Source organism: Acinonyx jubatus, chromosome B2 (assembly GCF_027475565.1).
Source record: "Acinonyx jubatus isolate Ajub_Pintada_27869175 chromosome B2, VMU_Ajub_asm_v1.0, whole genome shotgun sequence".
Taxonomy (NCBI): Eukaryota; Metazoa; Chordata; class Mammalia; order Carnivora; family Felidae; genus Acinonyx; species Acinonyx jubatus.
Genome location: NC_069385.1, coordinates 145,160,488 through 145,185,446, shown reverse-complemented (window position 1 = coordinate 145,185,446; position 24,959 = coordinate 145,160,488). Strand labels below are relative to the sequence as shown.

Genomic DNA, 24,959 nt, shown 5'->3' with positions numbered 1-24,959 from the left:
TTCTCGGGCTCAGGGAGAGAAGGGGGCTGTGGGGCACCGGCCGCTCAGAGGCACTGGCAGTCCCCCGCGACCTCGGCCTGCCTGTTTCAGTGAACCCTGAAGGTACACGTGCAGCTCAGCCATGGACAACGGCTGAGGGCCAGAAGAGATCTGGGATAAAGGCTCAGGGAAACTAAAACTCACAAAAGCAGTGCCCTGGTCTTTCGTTAATAAAAACAAAAGTTTTACGTTAGCGTTAAATAATGTAGCTTGATCCACACACAGCCATTTTTCTCAGCCTGAGCATAGCTGGACGGCGACCTCATTTCAGGTCTTACCAGGGTCTGTTTAAGTGCCCACGTCCACGGCCTGGACCTGTCAGGACACCGCCAGCTTGCTGTAAGTAAGAAGTGGGCAACCACATTCAGACCCAAGAGGTGAACCTTCTGGTGGTCTATTAAAACTAAAACCAATAATCACAAAAACCCACCTTTCACCCCGCTCCCCAGAGCCCCCCAAAAAGGCTTCAAACTTCAGATTTAGATGCCTCTAGAGTGGCCAAAGGAAACGCAGTCTCTAAACAAAATAACATGATAGAGGACTACTCCCCAATGGTACTTTCTCTCCACACTAGTCTGGCCCTCAGTGGGAGCTGTTCCCCAGTATCTAAATACTTTTCTGTTTGACCATCTTCTTCCTTAACATTTATTATTATTTTTTTCTTTTTTAATATAATTTACTGTCACATTGGCTAACACACAGTGTGTAAAAAAGGTGCTCTCGGTTTTGGGGGTAGATTCCCGCGGTTCATCGCTTACATATAACACCCAGTGCTCATCCCAACAAGTGCCCTCCTCGGTGCCCCTCACCCATTTATTTTTCACAGCAGGAATACTTCCCACTCGGCAACCAAGCGAACCTGACAAATAATATCAGATCTTAACTTTGGTACAACAAAACCCGGAAATAATTCGAATGTATTTCTGGTAAACCGATCTTTTTTATAGTGACGGTTTAGAATATGCTGCACCTCTAACCAAGGTATCCACCAACAACGATTGCTGTATAAAGTTCAAAAAAGATGGCCATAGACGGAAAAGATGCAGATCGGGTCAGGGAATGTCTAATGAAGGGAGGAACATGGGTCCCCAGTCAAGGAAGACGAATAATGAATCCCATGACACGATAAAAGTGCTGACGAATACACTCTCAAATACACTCAAGTACAAACACTTGAGAACACTTCTTACCAGCACAGGTATGACTGTCCAGTGTTTTAGTGGACAGGACACTACAGACAACAGCTTGGTGTCTCCTCAAGAAGTTAAATATAAAACTACCAGCAATCTCCGCGGGGTATATATCCTCAAAGAACTGAAAACAGAGACTGGTAGGTCAGTGTTCACAGCACGACAGCCAAAACGTGGAAATAACCGAGTATCCAACGACTAATGAATGGACAACCAAAATGTGGTATATCCACGCAATGGAACAGTACTCAGTCAGAAAAAGGGAAAAAGTCCAATACAGTTTACGATGTGGACGAACCTTGAAAAACTTGTTACGAAATAAACCAGACACTGAAGGGAAAATACTGTACGATTCTACCTGTAGGAGCTACCTAAACCAGGCAAGTCTGGGGACACAGAAAGCAGAATGGTGGTTTCCAGGGCAGAGCGAAGGGAGGGATGGGGAGTTACTGCTTAGTATGTTCAGAATTTCTGTTTGGGACGATGAGAAAGTTCTAGAAATGGGCAGTGGTGTTGGCGGCACTGTGAATATACTTCACACTGAACTGTACAATGAAAATGGTTACATTTTAGGTCACACGTATTGGAGCATAATTTTTTCCTTTTTAATGTTTATTCATGTTTGAGAGACAGAGACAGAGCATGAGCAGGGGAAGGGGCAGAGAGGGAGACACAGAATGGGAAGTAGGCTCCAGGCTCTGAGCCGTCAGCACAGGGCTCGACGCAGGGCTCGGACCCACAGACCGCGAGATCATGACCCGGACTGAAGTCAGGTGCTCAACCGACTGACCCACCCGGGCACCCCTGAGCATAATTTTTTTAAGTGAAAAAGAAAAAACTGAATGGCTGGGCAGATAGCTAACAGCTCAGTGAGCATGATGGCATTGGGGCAGAGACAGGCACCAGCCTCCCTCCTGACGTCCTGCAGCAGACAGTCCTGGGTCCTTAACCTACACAATGGCTCAGTATTCACAAAGGATGGCAACAACTTTCCACGTTCCCCTGAGAGAAACACTGTATTCCTTTATTCTGCACACTATCAGCCAAGGGCCGGGCACTACCTACAGAAAACAACTTCGGAATAAAAAACTATCCACAGCCTCCACTGGATACAACTCACTAAACAAATTGAGAGGACCAAAGCTGAGCCCAAGAGCGACAATTCTTACAGCGGCAGCCAGGTCCTAGAAACAAGAGTCACTGCTCCTCGACTGCCACTTGCCTTAACCACTCAACAAAATTCAAGTCCATGAAGACAACGCTAATACTCAGGGGAAGCTCCCCGATCCACCTGAGGTTGGGAGGGAGGACCCAGTGAATTATCTCACCTTTGGAAATGCGAAGAAACGAGACTCTCCAAGTATCACTGGTTGAACTGGCTGGGCCCTACGCGCCTGGCGGCTCAGGTGGTTAGCTGTCTGACTTGACTCGGTCGCGATCTCATGGTTCACGAGTTCGCGCCCCACATCACATCGGGCTCTGTCAAAGTACGTGAATAAACTTAGGGGCCCCTGGAGGGGAGCCTGCTCCGGATTCTGTGTCTCCTTCTCTCTCTGCCCCTCCCCTGCTCACGCTCTCTCTCTTTCTCTTTCTCTCTCTCTCAAAAATAAACATTAAAAATAAATAAGGGGCACCTGGGTGGCTCAGTCGGTTGAACGTCCCGACTTTGGCTCAGGTCGTGATCTCGCAGTTTGTGAGTTTGAGCCCCGCGGCGGGCTCTGTGCTGATGGCTCGGAGCCTGGAGCCTGCTTCGGATTCTGTGTCTCCCTCTCTCTCTGCCCTTCCCCTATTCACAGTGTCTCTCCCTCTCTCTCTCTCTCTCTCTCTCTCTCTCTCAAAAATAAATAAACATTAAAATTTAAAAGAGAGGAAGGAAGGAAGGAAGGAAGGAAGGAAGGAAGGAAGGAAGGAAGGAAGGGGAAGGGGAAGGGGAAGGGGAAGGGGAAGGGGAAGGGGAAGGGGAAGGGGAAGGGGAAGGGGAAGGGAAGGGAAGGGAAGGGAAGGGAAGGGAAGGGAAGGGAAGGGAAGGGAAAGAAAAGAAAAGAAAAGAAAGTACAGAACAGTTTTGCTTCCCACCAGCTCTCACAACACTCTATAAGGAGCTCCCCACATCAAGAACTGAAAGAGCAGAGCTGTGGGGGGAGAACTAACCCTCAGGTGTCCTGATTCCCAATTTTTCAAAAACAAAAACGGCTGTCTGCAGGCCTGTGCACCCTTCCCCATCTAGACAGACGGACGATGTCCATTGTTTTCTGCCACCAGGGCAGCACGCAGAGAACTCTGCTCAGGGTAAGATTCGCAAGTGTTAAAATGTGTCAAAATCTACCCCTGAAAAACCTGTTTCAAAAAGCCTCTCTCACATCTCTACTGGAACTCAAAGCAGCAAACCCACCAGAGGCCGAAGGGCCCGCCTTCCCAGTGTGCTTTTAACCTCATCAAAGCCACGGAGCGCATTCACTGCTAAAACACAGAGCCAATCCCCACAGTCCCTGCGAGAGACTCCCTGGTTCTCGGCAACCGCCGTGTCCCAAGTTCGTAACAGCAAAATAGTGATGTTTAGTACGCTCTAACATAGATTACTTGACATATAAGCAGTGAAAACGGCATCCTGGGACCTTAGATCAAAGGATACACTTTCCTACTTAAATGTCCTCTGGGGCATCCTGGTCAAGAGGTCAAGCCACCTACACCTGAACTTGTCCAGCTCTGAGGAACTCAGTCCCATCCTCCACACTGCACACGCATCAGCATATTTGTTACTGCACGACTCTTGGCTGCTGGGGAGATTTTCTGAGTTTCAAGACACCCTCTGTTTCTGGTAGATTTTCTCCATTGCTCTCAGTTCAGGACCCCACACAATCAATCTACATCCTGGCCTCTTCTCCCATCCGTGTGGGCGGCTCAGCCCTGAGAAGGCAGCCGCCTAATACAAACTGCATACGATCCGGGAGACTCATGTTTTTAAGGAACCTTTCCTTGCCCCATGTCGCAATGCTCTTCTTAAAGCACAGTGTCCTGAAATTACCCTAAACGTTTTTGGTTTTTTTTTTTATGTTTTATTTATCTTGAGAGAGAGAGAGCAAGAGCTTGAGTGGGAAAGGGACAGAGAGAGAACGGGCAGAGGATGGGAAGCAGGCTCCAAGCCGTCAGCGCAGTGTGCCATGTGGGGCTCGAACCCACAAACCGTGAGATGATGACCTGAGCCTAAGTCAGCCGCTCAACCGACTGAGCCACCCAGGCGCCCCACCTTAAACACTTCTAAGAAGCAGACTGAATGTCCTCTCAAACCAAGCCCAATGGAGGAGATCCCTGGAGGAAGGGCTTCTTCCTTGACTTTACTCCACTCAATTCCCAGGCCACTGCTTCCTTCAAAACACAGCTCCTGGCCAGGGACACAACAACTATTTGGTAAATGAAACATCTCCAGAGTCTCCCTAAAGGGAGGAGGGATCACTGTGTCTCTTCTGGACGTATTTTTTGTTCCAATTGGCTAATCTATAAAGCGTCAGAAGCAGCTACAACGATAGTCTTAAAGGGATACGTGAATTCTAGCAACAGTTCCTCTGCATCAAAGAAAAAAAAAAACTGGAATAGAGAAGTTGTCGCCTTCTCCCTGAGTTCCACAGGACACTCGTGCCCTATGAAACGTGCAATGTATATTAAGTAAGAATGCTGAAGGTTCCGAGAAAGGAGAAATGGAGAGAAACACATTCAAGTTTGGGAAGTGCAGCGTCCACGTTCTCAGGCAGGGTCACTTCCCTCCCAGCACAGCTCTTCCTACCCATGCTCTGGGCTGTTCCTCAGTGTGAGAAACAGAGGCACAGAGCTACACAAGATGTCTTCTGGTTTATGTGACAACACGGATTACTAGCGGGGCTGACAGGAAACCAGGCGCTCTCTTGGGCTATTTCCGACAACCGTCGGTGAAAATTAGGTGACGGCTTCGCGCGTTTAAAAGTAAGAAAATAAAATGACGCATTAGAATTTTATCACACAAAAGAAATGAAGTGTCACCTCTGAGAGCCTAAGGAATCTCTCCATTGAACCGTCAAGAACAACTCTCACGATGGAAAGGAGGATTATCTTCCCCCAGGAAGGGAAGAGCTGGCAGCCAGTTGAACATTGAAAGGGCACGCCGTCTCTGTGCCACAGAAGCGACGAAACCAAGCCTGTGCCGCCAGCAGAGGACTCGCTCTCTCCGAAATGGCGTGCAGAAGCAGAAAGAAGAAAAGCAAGTCATTTGCACAAGGGCTCGCCCACGCCGCCCAGCACCACAGGGTGGGATTTGCAGTAGCTTTTGTCCTTGAGCGTCCCGGGGGCCCCGGGTCAGGCACCCATTGAGCAGGAGCTCAAACGAACTAGTCAGGGAGCATCTACTGGCTTTCTCCACGGCTCTCATCACCAACCAGAGCACAGAGCCCAATTCAAGTATGCGTAGCTGCCCACGCCACTGTCACCGGTCCCCGCGCCCTGCAGGACGCTGAATTAGAGACAGGCGATGTCAGACAAGGCCGCTGAACAAAGGGACCCTGGGAAGACCAGTTCGGGCTTGAGATCTGTACTCCGGGCCTGGCCCGTCTATTAGGCAAATATACCCACAACCCACGAAAAGATCACTAGGGGGTGGGGCTGCGCGACACAGAGAGACAACAAGGAAGCGGTCCTGGGCTCTCAAGCAGCGTTCAGTGTCCCCGAGGATACTAGTTTGGTAAGAGGAGAATCCTGATTATGCGGAGTCGGGCCCCAGATCTTTTCAACTGGCCTTGAAGACGAGCAGTGGCCTCAATTCCGGGAATCTGACCCCCATGTGGGCAACTGGGAACGGAACCTTCGTCTCTGCTCATTCCTCCTCTGGACTCATTTGTGGGACAGAATCCAGTGAATGAGCTTGAGGATACTTGCATTCTGGTCCAGGTTTTAATGGGAAAGACAGGGAGGGAGGCAGGGATGAGCAGAATAATAAGAGAGGGACTAACCAACCGAGCAGGGCCTGGCCACTAATTCGAGCTGCAAAGACATTTCTTTACATCCACTGAACTTTTAGAAAACGATTCACAAAGCTGATTTCAACACTCGACTGCCTGTATTTCCAATGATTTTTTTTTTTTAAGGCTCTAACTCTCCCTCAAAAGAGAAAGCACTGAGAGTCCTTAAGCAGGAAACGTTAAGAGGAAATGGTACGAAAGTGAAACCAATGGATCATTGGTCTGATTAAAGGAAGTGGACCCAGGTCCAAGGTTTTCTGAAACACGCCCTGCACAGGTTTCTTCGGGGCAAGTTTCCTGCAGCGTTGACTCGGACGACACGTGAGGCCCTCACGAAGAGACTGTGTTCAAGCAACGAGGCAGGGCTACCCCAAAGCTTCTGCACAGCCAGGCCGGGAGTCCCTGCCTGACGCAAGAAGCAAGCCAGGCACCTGCCTACACAGCCCACTCAGCCCTCCAACAGAAGTTCTCTGCTGCTGGACTCCCGCAGGCGACAAAAAGTAGACATACACCGAAGATGTCTCAGTTCCCGATGGTCTAACATGAGGGTATTTAGAGAAGGAAGACAGGAAACCCTATCAGCAGCTGCCCAGTAGGGTCTCGTAGAAAACGAAAAACTACCGTTCCTAGCTATGTCAGTTTCAAGAGTTCAACGCACTCAACTTCAGGCTCGCTCTTTCCAAAGCAGCCATCCCAGGCTCCGTCACCCTCGTCCCACTCTCTCTCTTCTCACCACACACAACTGGCTCATTAACAGCCAGGGATTCTGTTATACAAGGGCTTTTACTGCCTCGTGCCTTACGCTCTCTTCTCCCTCCTCTGTCTTTGTCTGCCTGTCTGTCTGCCTCTCTCTCTCTCTCTCCTCCAACAAGAAGAACTTCTGTCCAATACAGATCAGCCCTGTCGGGTGGGCACACCTGCGAGGCACAGGCTGATGGCTGACTACAGACACTGGCCTTGGGGGTCAGGCACAACCACCCCTTGTTCAATCAGCTGCGGCCAAGGTGCGGGGCTTCCTGTGCCAAGCACAGGGCTGCTGAGGAAAGGAAACCCTCAAAAGGAAACTGGAAGCATGGCAGGGTCTCAGAGGCAGCCAACACCTCGCATCTAAGTGCCTCGGCCGAGTCGTTTCCCTAAGCAGACTCTAAAATTCTGTGTACAATAGGTTACGATGATTTCTCGCTAAGACTTATTCCATAGGTCTCTACCTGGGGCTTAGGAATCTAATCCAGTGTTTCTCAAGTTTCGTCCAGATCAAAATCATCCTAAGGGCTTGGGGAAACAGACTGTTGGGCTGCACTCCCAGGGTGTGCGATTCAATAGCTTTGGACGGGACCCCCGGGAGTTTGCGCCCCTAACAAATTCCCAGGTGACGCTACAATGTGCAGTTCTTGGAGCCACCCACAGAAAACCACCTAGTAGGTGTCTTAAGACAAACTTCCACTCGGTGCAACCTGTTATTTTGTTTTACACAGATTTAAGTATGGGGGCGCCTGGGTGGCTCAGCCGGTTAAGCGTGTGACTTCAGCTCAGGTCATGGTCTTGCAGTTAGGGGGAATCTCTGCTGTCGGCACAGAGCCCACTTTGGATCCTCTGTCTCTCTCTCTCTCTCTCTCTCTCTCTCTCTCAAATAAACAAACGTTAAAAGACTGTACAGATTTAAGCATCTAAGTACTTCAAAAAGAAATGTTTTTTAATGCTTATGGGTTTGTAGGTAAGTCAATCATAATTACATTATACAACCGTACGTTTTCTGACTCCAATATAACTCTATAAACTAAGTAAGACTAGGGACCGATCGAAACCAGTGGGTCTCAACTCTGTGGCAATGCTGATGCCCAGAGAACATCTGACGATGTCTGAAGACATTTCTAATCGTCCTAACTGGGAGAAGGAGGTGATGCCTCCAGCAGCTAGTGGCTAGAGGCCAGGGACGCTACTCAACACCTGTGATGCACAGGCAGCCCCCTGCAACATGGAACTGTTTGGTCTCGAACATCTAGTGCTGAGGCTGATTCGCCCCAGCACAGGGGTCGCCTGTGCCCAGCACAGGTGGCTGAGGAGGTAAGAATCCTGCGTGGCCCAGAGATTCTGAAACCAGCATGCCCAGAGATGCTCTAATGTGGAAAAGCAGAGCCGCTCAAGCCAAGGAGTCCAAATAACACCCCTTGCCATAAAACAAAGAGCAATCCTGACTGGCACACAGGAAGAAGCAATCTGAGTCAGGCACCAAGAACAGGCGGGAGTGCCCCAAGCGGGCCGACAAAGCCCTATGGGGACGAGCGAGAGCCAACCACTGATGTTTGCGAGCTGTTGTCCTGTTTGCAACCTGACTCACGTGGAAGAGAAAAAAAGGGCTGAAGCCCATTTCTGAACACATCCGGGTTTGCAGCAAAAAGAAGGGGAGAAAAGAAACCCACAGAAAAGGCACACGACTGCCTTCAGAGACATGTTCCTCAAACCCTTTCTTAGAGGAAAAAAAGTCTCAAAAAACAGTGCACCTTCCTTAAGAGCAGCAGAGTGAAAAACTCCTAAACCCGTTTCTGTAGAGACACCAATACCGGCTTAAAACAGCTCTGAGCGGAGGAAACATTAAGACAAGTATCTTGCACAGGACCAGGAGAAGATAAGAGTAGAGATCCTTCTTTTAGAGTATTTACATAAAATCTCGCAGAGCGGGGTGCCTGGGTGGCCCAGTAGGTTAAGTGTCTGACTCCGGCTCCGGTCATGATCTCAAGGTTCATGGGTTTGAGCCCCGCGTCGGGCTCTGTGCTGATGGCTCAGTATCTGGAGCCCGCTTCGCATTCTGTGTCTCCCTCTCTCTCTGTCCCTGCCCTGCTCGCACTTCTGTCTCTCTCTCTCTGAAAAATAAATAATAAAAACATTAAAAAAAAAAAAGCCACCCCTGGAGTTAAGGCTAAGTACACCGCAAGCATGTCTCTCCAGAACATCAAAAAGCAGAGCCCTCCTCTGACGGACAGAGAGGCTGGCTAGTCCCAGAGAGCCACACAGAAAGGGACTGGGCGCAGAAGGCTTCCTGCACTCACGTCACCTTCGGTAAACCTCTGCAGCGAGAACAATGCCTCAGAAACTCTAGGTGACAAGGTGCTTGTGGCCTCTCCTTTGGGCTGGCCCACCCTCTCCCGCCCGGCCACACTGAAGACAGTGGGACATGAGAGGGTGCCTCAGCAAACTGCTGAGAAGGAAACGGCTGCCAGCGGCTCCCGGTCCGGTCACACACGATGGCCCGTGAGGGGACAGACGCTCTGAGAAGGAGCGGGCCACCCCAGAGTGGAAGCATCCACACGAGCCGGGTCACCGTCCGCAGCCAGTGTGGGTTTTCGGCCGCACCAGGCGTGCCTGGGAGACAGTGAGCAGAAAGCTGCCCGGCTGCAGCCCTTCTGCTACCCCGAGGATGCGGGCGAAGAAGGGGAACGGGGCCCCCAGGACCGAAAAGGGAAGCTGCTGGCCGCCCCCGGAGCCAAACCCAGTCGTCCCAGAGGCAGCAGGAAAGCAGGCACCGGGGGCTCCTCTCCAGGTCTCAGTTCCTTCTCTTCCCGTGGGGTAAGTCTTGTCTGGTTGCCAGAGACGAGCAATCTAAAACCAATGGAGTCAGGAAATCAAAAACACCACTGCTGGAGCCTCACCAAGCAGCCGGGGCCTCCACTGGCCGCACCCTGAGCTCACCCGCAACAAGACCACCGCCGGGCCGGAGGGCAGAGGGCAGGCCTCAGGGGGCGGGCGTCAATCAGGGGCACAGAGATGTCCTACAGGCGCCCGCATTGCTCCCGAAATCTCCGCAACGGCCCGGCATCGGGCGCTCGTGTTCCCGTCGATTCCACAGAGCCGCTAAGAACGCGGCCCTGAAGGTGGAGGGGGTCTTGCGCGCCTGCTCTCCACGGGGTTCCCCGGGGAACCTCAGGGTGCCACAAGCAAAGTGGAGGCCGGCGAGCAGCTATGAAAGGAGACACATGCAGGCTGAACCTTGAGGGGCTGAGAGGCTCCTGGGGGGAGCTCACAGGGCCTTACCCGGCCCGGCCCCAGCTGGGGGGGGGGGGGGGCGCGGGGGTCAGGAGAGGGGTGACGAAGCAGGGAAGACCCCTCCGAAGGCACAGACGGAGCAGCGAACGGCCATGCAACTCAAGAGAGTCCGTGTGAGCTCCGCAGGTGACGTAAATAAACTGCCTTCACCGCCGTCGGGGAGAAGCAGCGATGTGTCCTCTCATTTCGATACTAGAAGAATCCTCTAAGACACAGGACCAGCTGTACGTGCCCATTAGCCTGGGGCTCCTCTCATCTGCGCTTAGTCTCGTGAAAGTGCCTGGGCCTTATCACTCGCAGATCTGCGGAACCACCATTTATAAAGAGCATTTGGGGACCCGAGGTAAGAAAGTCCCATGACTGGGACAAAGATCAAAGGTCTAAATGCTGCAGTCCAGCCTCACACGAGCTCGGGTCCAGCTCGGGAAAAGACTGCGGCTGATTCAGCAGAAGCCGGCACGGGGACAGTCCAGGGCCGTGATTCTGGCTGGGAACCACACTCACCCCAGTGAGCACGGCATAAGGTACGGACGGGACCGTGGAACGGCACTGTGTCATACCCCGGCCACTAGGGTAACGGCGTATGCCATCTGCGCTTCAGTAAAAATGTTTGTAAAAACCTAAAGGAGGGGCGCCTGGCTGGCTCAGTCGGCGAAGCATCCGACTTTAGCTCAGGTCATGATCTCGCGGTCCGTGGGTTCGAGCCCCGTGTCAGGCTCCGTGCCGCAGCTCGGAGCCTGGAGCCTGCTTTGGAGTCTGTGTCTCCCTCTCTGACCCTCCCCTGCTTGTTCTGTCTCCCTCAAAACATAAACATTAAAAAAAAATTTTTAACAAAAACCAAAAATATAAAGCTAAAGGAAAAACAAAAAAAAAGCTGTGACCCTGGAAACCCATTTGCAGGCACCAGAAAAGACAAGAACCACAGGACCCCACGCCTGCAAATATACCACAGAAGACAACGCATCCCACGGGTGGACCTGAAAGGGCCTTAAATTGCCAAACAAATAATTAAATAATTAAATTAAATTAAAAGTTTGCCTCAGGAGCTGGAGTCCAAGGGGCACTGGCCTAAGAAATCCAAGAACTTGAACAAAGAGAAGGAGCCAGGCTGCTAAATAGATTTTTTTTTTTTTTAAAGACAACACAATTGATGCGGCAGGGGAATTACTCTCCATTGAGACTTCCTGAATAACAATCAGGTGAGAAACGCATCCTTTAAAAAGCCTGTCAGGCGGCAGTTTCACTTCCGGGAATTCATCCAAGAGAAATAAATATGGGGATGTTCTCATTTATAAGGCAAAACACTGGAAGCAACCTAAATACCTCACAAAAAGTGTCAGATAAATTACAGCCGTTAATGAAGTGCCGTGCAGAAGTCCAAAACGTAGATACATGTTATCCAATATATACGCCATACGTATACGGTATTAATACGTATGTAATGTATCACGTTATTGTCATGGAAAGCTTTGACCTTAAATACGAAATTTTTTAAGTACAGTACAAAATAGTATTCATAATGCCATTTTTAAAGTGTCATACACTTCTATGTACATTAGTGTAGAAAAATACGAAAGAATACTTACAATTTTTCCAATGGTCCCTATTATTTTTTTAATATTTATTTTTGAAAGAGAGCACAAGTGGGGAAGGGGCAGAGAGAGAGAGAGGGAGACAGAGGACAGGCGCTGCACTGAGAGCAGAGAGTCTGATACGGGGCTCAAACCGCGAGATCAGGACCTGAGCCAAAGTCGATGCTTAACCAACTGAGGCACCCGGTGCCCCCTCAGTGGTCACTGCTGAATTGATCGCCTAGATGAGAGTTTTACTTTCCCATGTAACATCTTAGTAATGCAAATAACACAGATGCTTTCAAAATTAAAAACAACAAAAAAAGAGAAATCGTTTTCAGCGCCCCAGCAATGTGTAGCCGGTGTTCTCCTCTCGTCACACTGCGGTACCTGGATGTTTCCCACACGGCCTGGAGGGACAATTCTGGGATGACACTCTACAACCTCCCTTCAAGAGGCGCAATCCACAGGAGCCCACTGTTGAAGGCTCTGAGACATGCTGTTTAATTCAGCTTCAGAGTGTGCCAAACTCTGGTGCTCCCCAAACACCGACCCGTTCAATCGCCAAACGTCAACAGTTCAATCGCCAAACACTGACAGTTCAATCCCCAAACACCGACAGTTCAATCCCCAAACACCGACAGTTCAATCGCCAAATGTCGACAGCTCAATCACCAAACACCAACAGCTCAATCACCAAACATAGTTCTATCACCAAAGGTCTACAGTTCAATCGCCAAACATCAACAGTTCTATCGCTAAAAGTCTACAGTTCAATCGCCAAGTGCCGACAGTTCAATTCCCAAACACCAACCAGTTCAATCTCCAAACGTCTACAGTTCAATCGCCAAAGGTCGACGGTTCAATCGCCAAAGGTCGACGGTTCAATCGCCAAACGCCGACGGTTCAATCGCCAAACGCCGACGGTTCAATCACCAAACGCCGAAGGTTCAATCCCCAAACACCAACAGTTCAATCCCCAAACACCGACAGTTCAATCGCCAAAACGTCGACAGTTCAATCACCAAAACGTCGACAGTTCAATAGCCAAACGTCGACGGCTCAATCCCCAAACACCAACAGCTCAATCACCAAAGGTCTACAGTTCAATCCCCAAACACCGACCAGTTCAATCCCCGAACGTCTACAGTTCAAAAGGCTCATGGACTAAGAAGAATGACTCCAAAGCAGGTGAGCAGGTCTGGGACCATTGTGAAAGCAGCATCCTCCTCAAGGCAGACTGCAGGAAGGGAGCATAGTTAGCCTGAGGGCTGAAAGATGACGACTGCCTTCAAATGCCTGAACAGCACTGAGGCAAGGAGGGGGTTCTGTGAGGTCCCAGCAGACCCGGCAGGAACAAACGCAGACAAGTTACGGAGAAGCAGATTCCAGCCCAAACCAACAAAGGGCTTTCTGGGGACTCTCATTTTTCCCACCTCCGGAAGTACTGAAGCACAAAGTGGACACCTGGCTTGTGTATGGACACCCAGGGATGTCACAGAAGAAACTTCTCATAGGCTAGGGCCCATGGTTAGATGGCCACTAAGAGTCCTCCAGGCCCAAGACCCCCTGGGCAGCGATCAAGGACGCCAAGATCTGAGCAAACTTCCCCAGAGTCGGCTGGGGTCGGGTCCTCCAGACCTGCTGGCATTTGGAAGACCAGGACACTAACCCCACTCGATTCCCACAATGTCTCCTGAGACCCCCAAGGCCCAGGAATCAGCAGGCAAAGACACATTTGCCTCCTTAGCGGGACTAAGCACGTTCATCGCTAGCTCTCGCCACAGGCTGGAAATGCTCCAAGTACAGTTCAGGAGACGCGTCCACCCCGCCCCAACCTCTCAGAGGACCTGCCCTACACCCACCGTAGCTAAAGAGAACAAGACACCTGCACGCCCAGATTCACCAAGACATAATGTTTTCGAGAGAGAAAAACTCTCTCCAAAAAACAAGTACGAGGAAAAGGACTCGGTGGGTGAAAGTGAACGGACTATTCACACACACACACCCCCCAGAAGCATCCTTCCTTTCCCGCCTTTACCCCTCTTTTCTCAAAGACTTGGGGGACGTGATCTATTGAGAGAGAGAGAGAGAGAGAGAGAGAGAGAGAGAGAGAAATAGGGCAGAGTAACAGATCCAGACAATACGCCCCACATAGAGCAGCCCAAATTCTTACACTCTCTTCAAAGACAACAAGCATTTTAGAAAGGGAGGATGACGGGGGTGCGGCGGTGGAATCTTCTGCCCTTGGCCACATTCTATAAAGTTGCATTTCTCAATCTGTTTTAACAACAGACACTAACAGTGTTTCCAATGAAACGAAACGGTGTTACGGGAACTCTTCACTGAAGGCTTTGTTTTCTCTGGAACTCTGAAAAACAGGGTTCTCCCTATTCATTCCATATTTTGTACAGATCTCCTGGCTCCTGCATTTCTACAATGCCCCTTTCACACAGCTCACATACACCCCTGCCTCCCCGCGCCCCGGGGTGTGCCTGAGCGCCCAGCTCCCAGGGTGGTGAAATCCCAGAGGCTGGAAAAGAGTCTCTTTTTAAGAACAAAGTTCCTGCACGCCTGGTATACATTCGAGGGCTCCTGCCCAAGGTCACCGGACTCTCCTCTCCTAACCTCAGAAGGAACTGGGGCAGCGGCAGAGGAGACCGGAGAACGTGGAAGGGGCTCGGGTAACAGGTTCACACTGGCCAGAGCTGGCTTCTGGAAACACATGCCCAGAGCCAGCGCCTGCCTCCGACCCCCGGGGCCCCGAGACGAGTGGGGGGCCGCCTCCAGCTTTGAGCGGGGGGCATTCGGAAGCGCTGCAATGCGGGTTTACTCTGAAGGCCCCAGAACTTTGGCCAGGCCCCTTGGCAACAACGCGTGCCCTCCGATACCCCCTCCTGAAGGTGGTTTCGGTGTGCCCGCTGCTTTCTACGGCTCGAGTTCCTCGGGTCGTGTAACTTCACCCAGGTGCTCTGAAAATTACCCACGCGCTGAACGGTAAGCGATCCTGAAAAGTCGACACTCCTCGTGGTGCCACAGGGACCAGCGTTCAAATTCCCCCAGAAAACGGGCACAGAGCCTCCTGCGAGGGGGGCACGCCAGAGGCCTGGCACAACGGCTGTCCCCGGCAGGGCTCCTCGGAGGCCGCCACGGTCTACAGACCTCGGACGTGAACTCCGTCCCTCCTTCTGTTTTAACTACTGGAATAAGGCACAAGCACGGGCCCCGATGCGTCGGGCCAAGTTCAGCCTGTTAGAGATCAATGCCGAGGTACGCTGTGCAGTCAGCATACACCGCGTTCCAGAAGAACAAAGCTTCTCCTGCTGTCTCCCTCGGAAAGCACCCTGAGACCGCGGCTGTGGCTGTTTTAGGCACTGTGACAGCTGTCCCACTTAGCTGGTGAATACGGAGTCCCTCTGAAATGTGCAGCCAGAACAGAATCCAATCTCCCCTTCTATTTCTAATTTACGTTCATCAAAACCACTCGCCGAGATCGCTGATCGGGTTGATGCTATTTCGGACTGAACTACGAACCGGCAAAAAAAAAAAAAAAAAAAAATACTCCTAAGGTGTCTCGACTTTACGAGCTCTTTGGAAAATTACGTGTTTTAAAAAAGGTGCCACTGGTTTAAAAAAGAAAAGTCTGGACACCATCGGCCGAGGCTGCTGTCGCCTAAAAGTAGCCGCGGAACACAAATTCCAGAGTGGGTGTTTGAGAAGTGACCGTGCCACAGGCCGTGCTGAATCACGTCAGCCGTTAGAGACTGGGGAGTGAGGGAAAGAGTACGCGGTCTGGCCGTGCAAAATGGACACGGCCTAGTCTCACGGAGCATTGCTTCCCGTATCAGAGAATATCTGACATTGAAAATAATTAACGTGGGCCAGACGCTTACAAAACTTTCAGGGGAGAGCGAGGCCCCCTTTGAAAGTATTTTTAAAACAAACAGGTAGCAGTCGGGTGTATGTTTTGAGTTACTGAAAGCCTGCCACCAAAATATCTTAGGGGTACATGTTACCCAAAAGAACATCCTCACGCTTTTCAACACGTTCAAGGTTAACGCAGGCTTATCCCAAGAAGCCTAAGATGCTCAGAAGTTATACAGAAAAAGTCAAAAAGAAAATATATTCAAGAGATTCCAGGTTGACTTTTCAAAAGAATGTAAGAGAACGAGGGATGAATTGTTCCAGAGGGAACGGGTGACATACGGGGAAGCTGACATCGGCAGACACGCTTTTCCCCGCCTGCCCTGCTTCTTCCGGCCCACGTGGTGAGGGTTGTGGAAGAACAGTGGGCTGGCAGAGGTGATACAATTCCAAAATGCAACAGAAAAGGCAAGGCTGAGACCAGCGGTGAACCTTCCACACGCTTCAGAGTCACCACCAGGGAGATGGGAGACCACCTTCCTCTTCCGAGGCAAGCGGCATCAGGAGCGTGGACGGAAAGAGGTCACCAAGGACCCTGCTTCCTCCTGACAATGGTTTTCTTTCAACCATTAGCCCTGAAGGGAAAGAAAAGAACAGAAAAGAAAGGAAAAGAGAAAAAGATGAGAGGAAAAAAGGAGAGGAAGGGAGGGGAGGGGAGGGGAGAGGCTGAGGCAATATACCAAATGCTGTCAAAGACTTGGGGCCGCTGGCTCACCGACTCTTCGCTGACAGGACTCCACAGTGCCACAGCCACTGGGACAACAGCTGACAGCTTCTTGTAAAATTAAGCAGGCAATGCCAATATGAGCCTGCACTTGTGCTCCCTGGCATTTACCGGGGACACATGAAGACTCGTGTTCACACGGAAGTCTGTAACCCAGTGTTTACTTCCATTTTATTCCCCAAATAACAACCCCAAAACAGAAAATAACCCCCAGGTCCCTCAACAGGTGAGGGGACATCCATAGCATGGAACAGTCCCTGGAGTGGGGGGGCATGGGGAGGCACAGTGGCTATGCTGTTCAACAACCTTGGTAAATGTCTAGGGAATTATCCAAAGTGGAAAAAAAAAAAAACAAGAACAAAACAACTCCCAAAAGGCATATACCACACGATTACGTATGTATAATATTTTCGAAGCAACAAAATTATAAAAACGGAGAACGCTTTAGCGGCTACCAGGGGCCACAGAAGTGCATACACGGGTGTGGCTCTGAAAGGCAATATGAGGGATCCCTGAGGTGACAGCAATGTTCTGCACTTTGCAGCATCAGTGGCAATATCCTGAATGTGATGTCATAGCTATAATTCTGCAACAGACGACAAACTGGATGAAGGGTACCAGGGACCTGACTTCTGACAACTGTTAAAATCTACAACCATCTACAATCAATGAAAAGTTTAATTTAAAATGCATAAATTGGGGCGCTTGGGTGGCTCCGTCGGTTAAGCGTCCGACTTTGGCTCAGGTCACGATCTCACGGTTCGCGAGTTCGAGCCCCGCGTCGGGCTCTGTGCTGACCGCTCGGAGCCTGGAGCCTGCTTCGGATCCTATGTCTCCGTCTCTCTCTGCCCCTCCCCCACTCACACTCTGTCTTCCTCTCTCTCTCTCTCTCTCTCAAAAATAAACACTCACAATTTTTAAATAAAAATTAAAACTACATAAATTAAAACACATTTTTAAAAGTCCAGGTATTGCAAAAATCGGGTGAAGATTCAATTAGCAAATGAGAAAATGAAATAACAGCCTAAGACAGAATGACTTCCTAATGGCATGTCCTACAGACAAGAGAGAAAGGTATTACGGCAACAGATGACATGTGCCAGCATGTGGCCTTCAGGGGACCTGCCCACCATGTAAAAAGTACGGGGCATGAGGACCTGACCGCAGAGAGCACTCCTCAGGATGGACAGCCCGTTACTCTGACTGCCCCAAGAGGCACCAGCTTGGGCTGGTTTCCTAACCTGTGGTCGGTAGGGCCTCTGGCCCGTGGTCGGTAGGGCCTCTGGCCCTGTTTGGTAGGGCCTCTGGCCCGTGGTCCGTAGGGCCTCTGGCCCGTGGTTGGTAGGCTCTCTGGCCCGTGGTCGGTAGGGCCTCTGGCCCTGTTTGGTAGGGCCTCTGGCCCGTGGTCCGTAGGGCCTCTGGCCCGTGGTTGGTAGGCTCTCTGGCCCATGGTCGGTAGGGCCTCTGGCCCTGTTTGGTAGGGCCTCTGGCCCGTGGTCCGTAGGGCCTCTGGCCCGTGGTTGGTAGGCTCTCTGGCCCGTGGTCGGTAGGGCCTCTGGCCCTGTTTCGTAGGGCCTCTGGCCCGTGGTCCGTAGGGCCTCTGGCCCGTGGTTGGTAGGCTCTCTGGCCCGTGGTCGGTAGGGCCTCTGGCCCTGTTTCGTAGGGCCTCTGGCCCGTGGTCCGTAGGGCCTCTGGCCCGTGGTTGGTAGGCTCTCTGGCCCGTGGTCGGTAGGGCCTCTGGCCCTGTTTCGTAGGGCCTCTGGCCCGTGGTCCGTAGGGCCTCTGGCCCGTGGTTGGTAGGCTCTCTGGCCCGTGGTCGGTAGGGTCTCTGGCCAAAGAAGTCTGAGAAAGACCACACACTTCATCTCTTTCTCAGGCCTCTACAGCACCCACTGGTGTATTAGTGGCTCTGGTAGCCGTGCAGGAAAGACACTGGTTTGTCCTTGACGCCCCAACTGCCAAGCGCATTTGACCACCAAGCGCCCTTCCTCCTGCACTCCCAACACTTCTGCTTCCATGTGAGCAGAGCCTGCCTCAGGAATCTGGGATCTGGTCAGCACTCCATCCTGCTGGAAAGGGGACACAGACCAGAAACAACTCTCCCGGGCCTCCTGGCGAACAGGGAACACAGCCTCTCAACAAAGGCAGTGGACACGTGGGCACCAGAAGGGGTGGCATCGTCCGGGTCACCAAGAAGACAATGTAGCACGCCTTGGCTCCTCTCCTTTGATCCCTGGTTGGGTGTGTATCACGTGCTGGGCATGGCACCAAGCAGCACTGAGACATATCCTGGTTAATCTTCAAAGCAGCCATTTACAAACAGATACTGTGAGAACACCTGTTTCATTAGAGAAAGGAACTGAGCTTAACAACGTTATAAAGTGGCTGGGCTGCCGTCTGAACCAGGTGTGACTCCAGGGGCCAGGTCCTTATCCACTGAGCCCTATGCCTCCCTGGAGACAGGAGGATAAAGTTCAGGTACAGGTCATTAGAAACAGGTGGTGAGAAGAGACCTACTTAAGCGGTCCGGCTTTACCTGATATCCCCATCGCAAGGGAAGGAGTCAACTCACTGCCTGGCCGCTCTCCACCCTGTATGTGCTCCAGCCGCACTTTGGATGCTTCTCTGACATGTAAACACCTCCGGCTTCCAGGCATCGTTCTGTCCCCTTTGTCCAGAACGTGTCTCTACTCTCTTCCCTTGGCAACTCCTACTCAGACATCAAGAGTCGGCTTAGGCTTCCACACCTTCTAGTCCGAGTCTGGGGTCCCTCTGATGTGCCGTGACAGTCCCCCCCCCCACCCCCCACCCCAGTCATCCCGCTCCTAGCTCAAAGCACTGCCCACTGACACATTTACCTCCCCAGCTGGACGGTGAGGCCTGGCTACGTGAAGTCCGGTACATACAATGCGTCTGGCATACCGACGTGCTCGGTAAGTCAGGAAATTACGTGCAACTCAGTCCGTCCACCAGATAAACGCAAGAGTCCCGATCTTTCTGACCATTGGGCGAAAGGGTGCAATCATTCAACAAGCCAGAAGATATTTTCTGTTTATTTTGATAATAATGGTGAAGCAGACAGGCATTGAGGGAGGCAGATCTGGGTTCAAACCACGGTTCTGTCGTTAACTAGCCGCACGATCCGAAGCCGCGTACGGAGCCTCTACGAATGTGAAGGGAGATGTAAAGAGTGCCCACCTCTCGCGGCTGCGACGGCTGATGCACCATGAAATGTTCAGCAGAGAGCCCAGCACCTGGTCAGTGTTCGGTGAATAGCAGCCATCACGACCACGAGAAGAAAGATCAAGATAAACCTTCTCCAGAAAACAAGCTACAGAGAGCATAAAGTCTCCAACGGTAAAAAGAGGGAACTAAGGAACGTAGAACACACTCCCAGCCTTATGAGGAAGGACACTAAGAACAAGAAACAAAACTCGAGATACACTGAAGCTACGAAGCCAACTCACCGGTTACCGATGTTAGCAGACTGACCGCCAGACAAAAGTCAGGAATGAAAACGATAAAGAGATCCTCCCCAGTGTTTTCATGTACATAACTGAATTTCTCTAAATTCAGACACTCCAAAGTCAACCACGTCGTCTGTCGCTGACCATCTTGCTCAAACTTGAATACTTCCATTAAGATTGTCAGACTCTATTTCTATTAATAATTCCTGCCCATGCATGTAAGGAACAGCTAAAACAAGTCTATACCAAGCTACCAGAAAGTATTTAAGTTCCTGACTTGGGGAGATAAATGCTTACAAAGACGTGTAATTTGGCTAGAATCTTAACTGGCTTACGTTAAGATCGGGGGGGTCTCCACATCAGGTACTTAATCATAACTGCTTGTAAAGGTGCCAATCTTGTCATCCTGGACACTTAAATTTGTCTTTGAAATTTTCACTTTGTAAATCTCACTCACGGCGTGCACTCATTCTCAACATGAACGGTATCCACACCAAATAATGCCAGACCTTTGTAGCAAGGACCACTGGACGACTACCCCTCAAATCCTATAAAGGGGGATCCGTCTTGTGAAGATGTACTTTAAACGTATAAAACAACAAAGAGCAGAAACAAAATTTCTTCTCTCCACACTACCACCCCCCCCCAAAGTACCACTAGCCTACGACATTACGTAAAATACACCCTGAGGAAATGTACTCTTTTACTCTTGTTTTTAAGGAATTTTCTTCAGTTTCTTTACATAAGCAATCTCTACATCCAACGTGGGGCTTGAACTCATGACCCCAAGGTCAAAAGCCCCATGCCCTACCACCTGAGCCAGCCAGGCGCCCCAAAAAATTACTCTTCATTAAAGCAAAATAAGTCAGAATAATGGCCCCAACCATTTCTGCTATGGGTAACTCTAATTATGCAGGTTACATGAACACACTGGGTACCAGGGCCAAAGCCACTCAATCAAGTTTTCCCCCTTCAGCTTCTCTGCCATCCCAACTCATACACGTAGCCCACAGAGAAAGAGAAGTCATCCATCAAGAGCATAATCCTTCCATCTACAGGGAAAGTAGTTAGATATTCGAGAAGATTCTCAAGACAGATGTTATCAGGAAGACACTTCACAATCTTTCTGTGGCAACTTCAACCAATGAAACAGAATATTAAAAGTATTCTCTTTCCAATGACACATGGTTGGGATCTGTTTTCAAATACTCCAAGAGGTGTGGGGGGAACTGTGGTCGATAAACAAGACGGGTGAAACACAAAGAGACTACTGAAGCTGGATGAACACTCACAGGGTTCAACATACTAATCTCTACTTTTGCGTATGCTGGAGAATTTCCCATGATAAAAAGAGAAACAGAATATTCCCTCCGACAAAAACACAAACAACACGTATTCCCCCAAGGCTAAATCAAGGTTCCCCACAGCCTCAACCTAGAAGCCACTAGAATACCACAAAGGGCTCTTCGCTTCTCTAAAGGTACAGCCCAGTCACTGACAATGACCTCCCCACTCTGACCAGCACACGGTCCAGTCCCCGGGTCCCCGGCAGCAACCCCACACGCTGGGGGGACCCCAAGTTCAGTCTCAGTGCCACAAGCAGCTCCCTTCGAAATACCAAACATCCGTGTGAAATGACAGGTGTTTTCTTTCCAGTAACAGTGACTCAGACGTCACATCTGAGAACACTTACATAGTTCAACTAACATGACACAAATTTTTTAAACGCTTCCCTAAGTCCTCACAAATAAAATCACACAATCCGCCACAGCAAAGATAACTTTAAATAAGCTTCAGTTCACATCAAACTGAGTAATTGGAAAACAGGCTGTAGATGACCTCAATGTGGGTGACTGTGATAATTTTAAGAAATACAATTGTCAACACTGCAATCTTGAAACTGTAAATGCCCTACTATTCACTTTCAATGGCCAGATATTCCAATTAACCCAAGACAAAATGGCCCTCAGAACTTTGAAACTAAATGTGAATCACAGCACTTGAGTTGCCTGGAAATTAAGCAATCAAAACAATGAAGAGGAAAAACACTTTCACTTCCAAACGTTTTAAGAAACGAGAATACTTACCAGCACTTTGTTTTCAACTCTGTCTCCCTTAACTTCCAGCTTGACTTTCTTCTTCACTGCAATTTTGATCTTTCTGCCAATAACATCCTTTATGCTTTCTGAAAGGAGAGAATCGTTTCATTATAGTCTTTTATTGGTAAGAAAAAAAAGGCACTGGGGAGGAGAGAGCATTCGAAGGAGTATTTTTGTTTGTTCTTATTGTCGTTGTTTTTTAGCTTATTGTAACAAGGCTGACAGTTATCAGTCACCACGTATTTAATGAACACCTGCTATGTGCTTCATACTGGGGGCTCAGATGCTGAGCAAAGAGGAGGAACTGAGAGAGGAGGGGAGACTTCAAAATGGGCACGGTGGCAGGAAGGTCTTCCTGGGACTCCAGGGAGTACTCCAAATGGAACAGGTGCCAAAGCACACTCGTTCTCTTCCCCCACCCCTCCTCTGGCCACTGATGAAGCTAGAAATCTCTTAGCAACCCGACTGTCCATCCCACGCCCTTAGGACTTTGTAGGTATTATTCCCTTTCCTGAGATGCCCTTTCCCTCCTCTCCCAGTTAGTGTACCTCAAAATATAGCAACCTCCTCTATACTCCCATAGCTCTGTGTTCTACAGTATAATCGTATAGGCTTATTCATATATTCAATCCAAAATACATGTCCACAGGAATAGCTCCCGCGTGCCAAATGTTCTGTAGATGCAGGGATGGAGAGGGCCCTGCCTTCCACAGGTGCTTATGGTCTAGAGGCCGCAGACAGACGCCTCTAGAAAAATCTGCACTCGCTACCATGAGATCACAGACAAGGAGGTTCATGAAGGTTTCAGGGAGAAGGGGACTCCTGAGCCGAATCTTGAAAGAGTAGGAAAGACGCCACTGGTCCAAAGCAGGGTGTCCAGGGGCGCCTGGATGGTGCAGTCAGTTAAGCATCCGACTCTGGATCTCAGCTCGACTCAGGATCTTATGGTTCGTGGATTCGAGCCCCGCGTCGGGCTCTGTGCTGACAGCTCAGAGCCTGCAGCCTGCCTCGAGTTCTGGGTCTCCCTCTCTCTCTCTGCTCCTCCCCGGCTTGTGTGCATGCACTCTCTCTCTCTCTCTCTCTCAAAAAATAAATAAAAACATTAAAAAAAAGAATTTAAAAAAATGCAATGTGTAATTCACCGAGGTGCAGTAAGAACACAGAAGTTTTATTTATCTTTGCAATGTTTCAGTTTATGTTTTTAAATTATACATGCTGGGGGTGCCTGGGTGGCTCACTCGGGGAAGCGTCCGACTCTTGGTTTTGACTCAGGTCATGATCTGCAGTTTCATGAGTTAAAGGCCCAAGTCGGGCTCTGCACTGGCAGCAAGGACCTGCCTGGGATTCTCTCCTTCGCTCTCTGCCCCTCCCCCACTCACGCTGTCTCTCTCTCTGTGTCTCTCTCTCAAAATAAATAAACTTTAAATTATACATGCTAAATGAAGTATGTATGTAGCTTAATAAATAAATGTTTGTGAAGGGGTAATCAAATATCCTTATTGGAAACCCACCACAAAAGTTTAGAGCCACCAAGTTAGATAGGAGCAAAGAAGGGGACCAGTTGCCTGGGTGGCTCAGTCGGTTGAGCATCTGACTTGGACTCAGGTCATGATCTTGAGGTTCATGGGTTCAAGCCCCATATCAGGCTCTCTGCTGTCTGTGCAGAGCCCATCTCGGGTCCTCTGTCCCCCCTGTCTCTGCCCCTCCCCTGCCTGCGCTCTCTCAAAAATAAGTAAATCTTTTTTTTAATTATTTTTTTTTTTTAAAAGAGCAAAAAAGAGGAGGGAGGACCTGTGCCCACAGCGAGAAGGGCAGGAAACAAGGGAAAATGCAGCTTGTTCAGGGACTGACAAGGAGGAGCTGGGATGTTAGGGAGGAAAGGGGACAAGTGGGGAACCTCTCTGCCCTGGGAGGTCTCCAGCCAGCTTTGGGTATGATCAGACTTCTTTCCCCCCCCCACGCCCCCACAAGAGGCCTGTGGGAGAGGAGTGTCAGAAATGGACTTCAGAACAGAAGGAGACTGGAAAGTTAGATTCCAAAAGGTCAGAAGCAACCACCTCGGAGAGGCAACACGGCCGAGGACAGTCTTCTCTTCCTTGTCAGCGTTTAAATTTTTTTATAACAAGCCCGTATTTCTTTCATAATCAGAGAGATACACAGTACATTTTTTAAACACCTTCGGGGATTGGCTTAAGGGAATTAGCTGAGGTTTTCACACAGTTGCCATTTTGATTCGATGGCAATGGAAGTCTCAGCACTTGCAATGAGAGGAAAGCAGTGCTTCTTCCTAGGAATTCCCCCCATCCCAGACGAATTGGGCCGTACACAGGCCCAGAAAAATCATACTGGGCATGTCACAAAAGTGTGTGTCACTTGGTTGAAAGACATGTGAGCTGGGCAAGACTCAATAAGCACACATTCCATTTCTAGATAAGGATTAAATCAACTTTTAAAACATACCAGAGGATTTATTTTGAGAACCATCAACATAAACCAGGTATCTTATTTCCATCCCTTCCCTTCTCTCTCTCTCTCTCTCTCTCTCTCTCTCTCTCTCTCTCTCGTCTAAGTAACTACCTAACCTTTTCATTACCAGGCTCAAGGACAACTAACTCACAAATCCACCAACCTCTTTAGCTGCCCTCATCCCCTGGCCAAGGAGGCCAGCCCTCCCCCAAACTTTCTCAGGACCTCTGCAGGCATCTTCAGAGACTGTGGGCAATGGTTTTCTCCTCCCAGAGGGGTGCTGGGAAGATCTCAGCCTCCCAGAACCGGATGGGCCACTCGCTCCGGCAAAGGCAGCTGATGCTTTATCTCAGGAGCCGACTCCACAGGGTTGGGGAGAGAGGAGAGGCCAGAGTGGGGGAAGGGCCCGGTAACTTCAGGTCCTAAGTTTGGGTAAAAAATTACGTTTGCGTT

The 24,959-nt window shown here is 50.1% G+C and overlaps 1 protein-coding gene and 1 non-coding gene across 8 annotated transcripts in view; one reads left to right on the top strand and one right to left on the bottom strand.

Annotated features, from left to right (window-relative positions):
- Positions 1 to 24,959, bottom strand: part of CARMIL1 (capping protein regulator and myosin 1 linker 1) — a 308,332-nt gene that overhangs the window by 281,661 nt on the left and 1,712 nt on the right. For all 7 annotated transcript variants that reach the window (XM_053223218.1, XM_053223219.1, XM_053223222.1 and 4 more), the window contains exon 2: positions 22,029 to 22,126. In XM_053223218.1, the coding sequence (XP_053079193.1) occupies positions 22,029 to 22,126 (98 nt within the window). The remainder of the gene's footprint in view (positions 1 to 22,028; positions 22,127 to 24,959) is intronic.
- Positions 23,604 to 23,688, top strand: TRNAP-UGG (transfer RNA proline (anticodon UGG)). Its single transcript has one exon. It is a non-coding gene; the product is annotated as a tRNA-Pro (tRNA).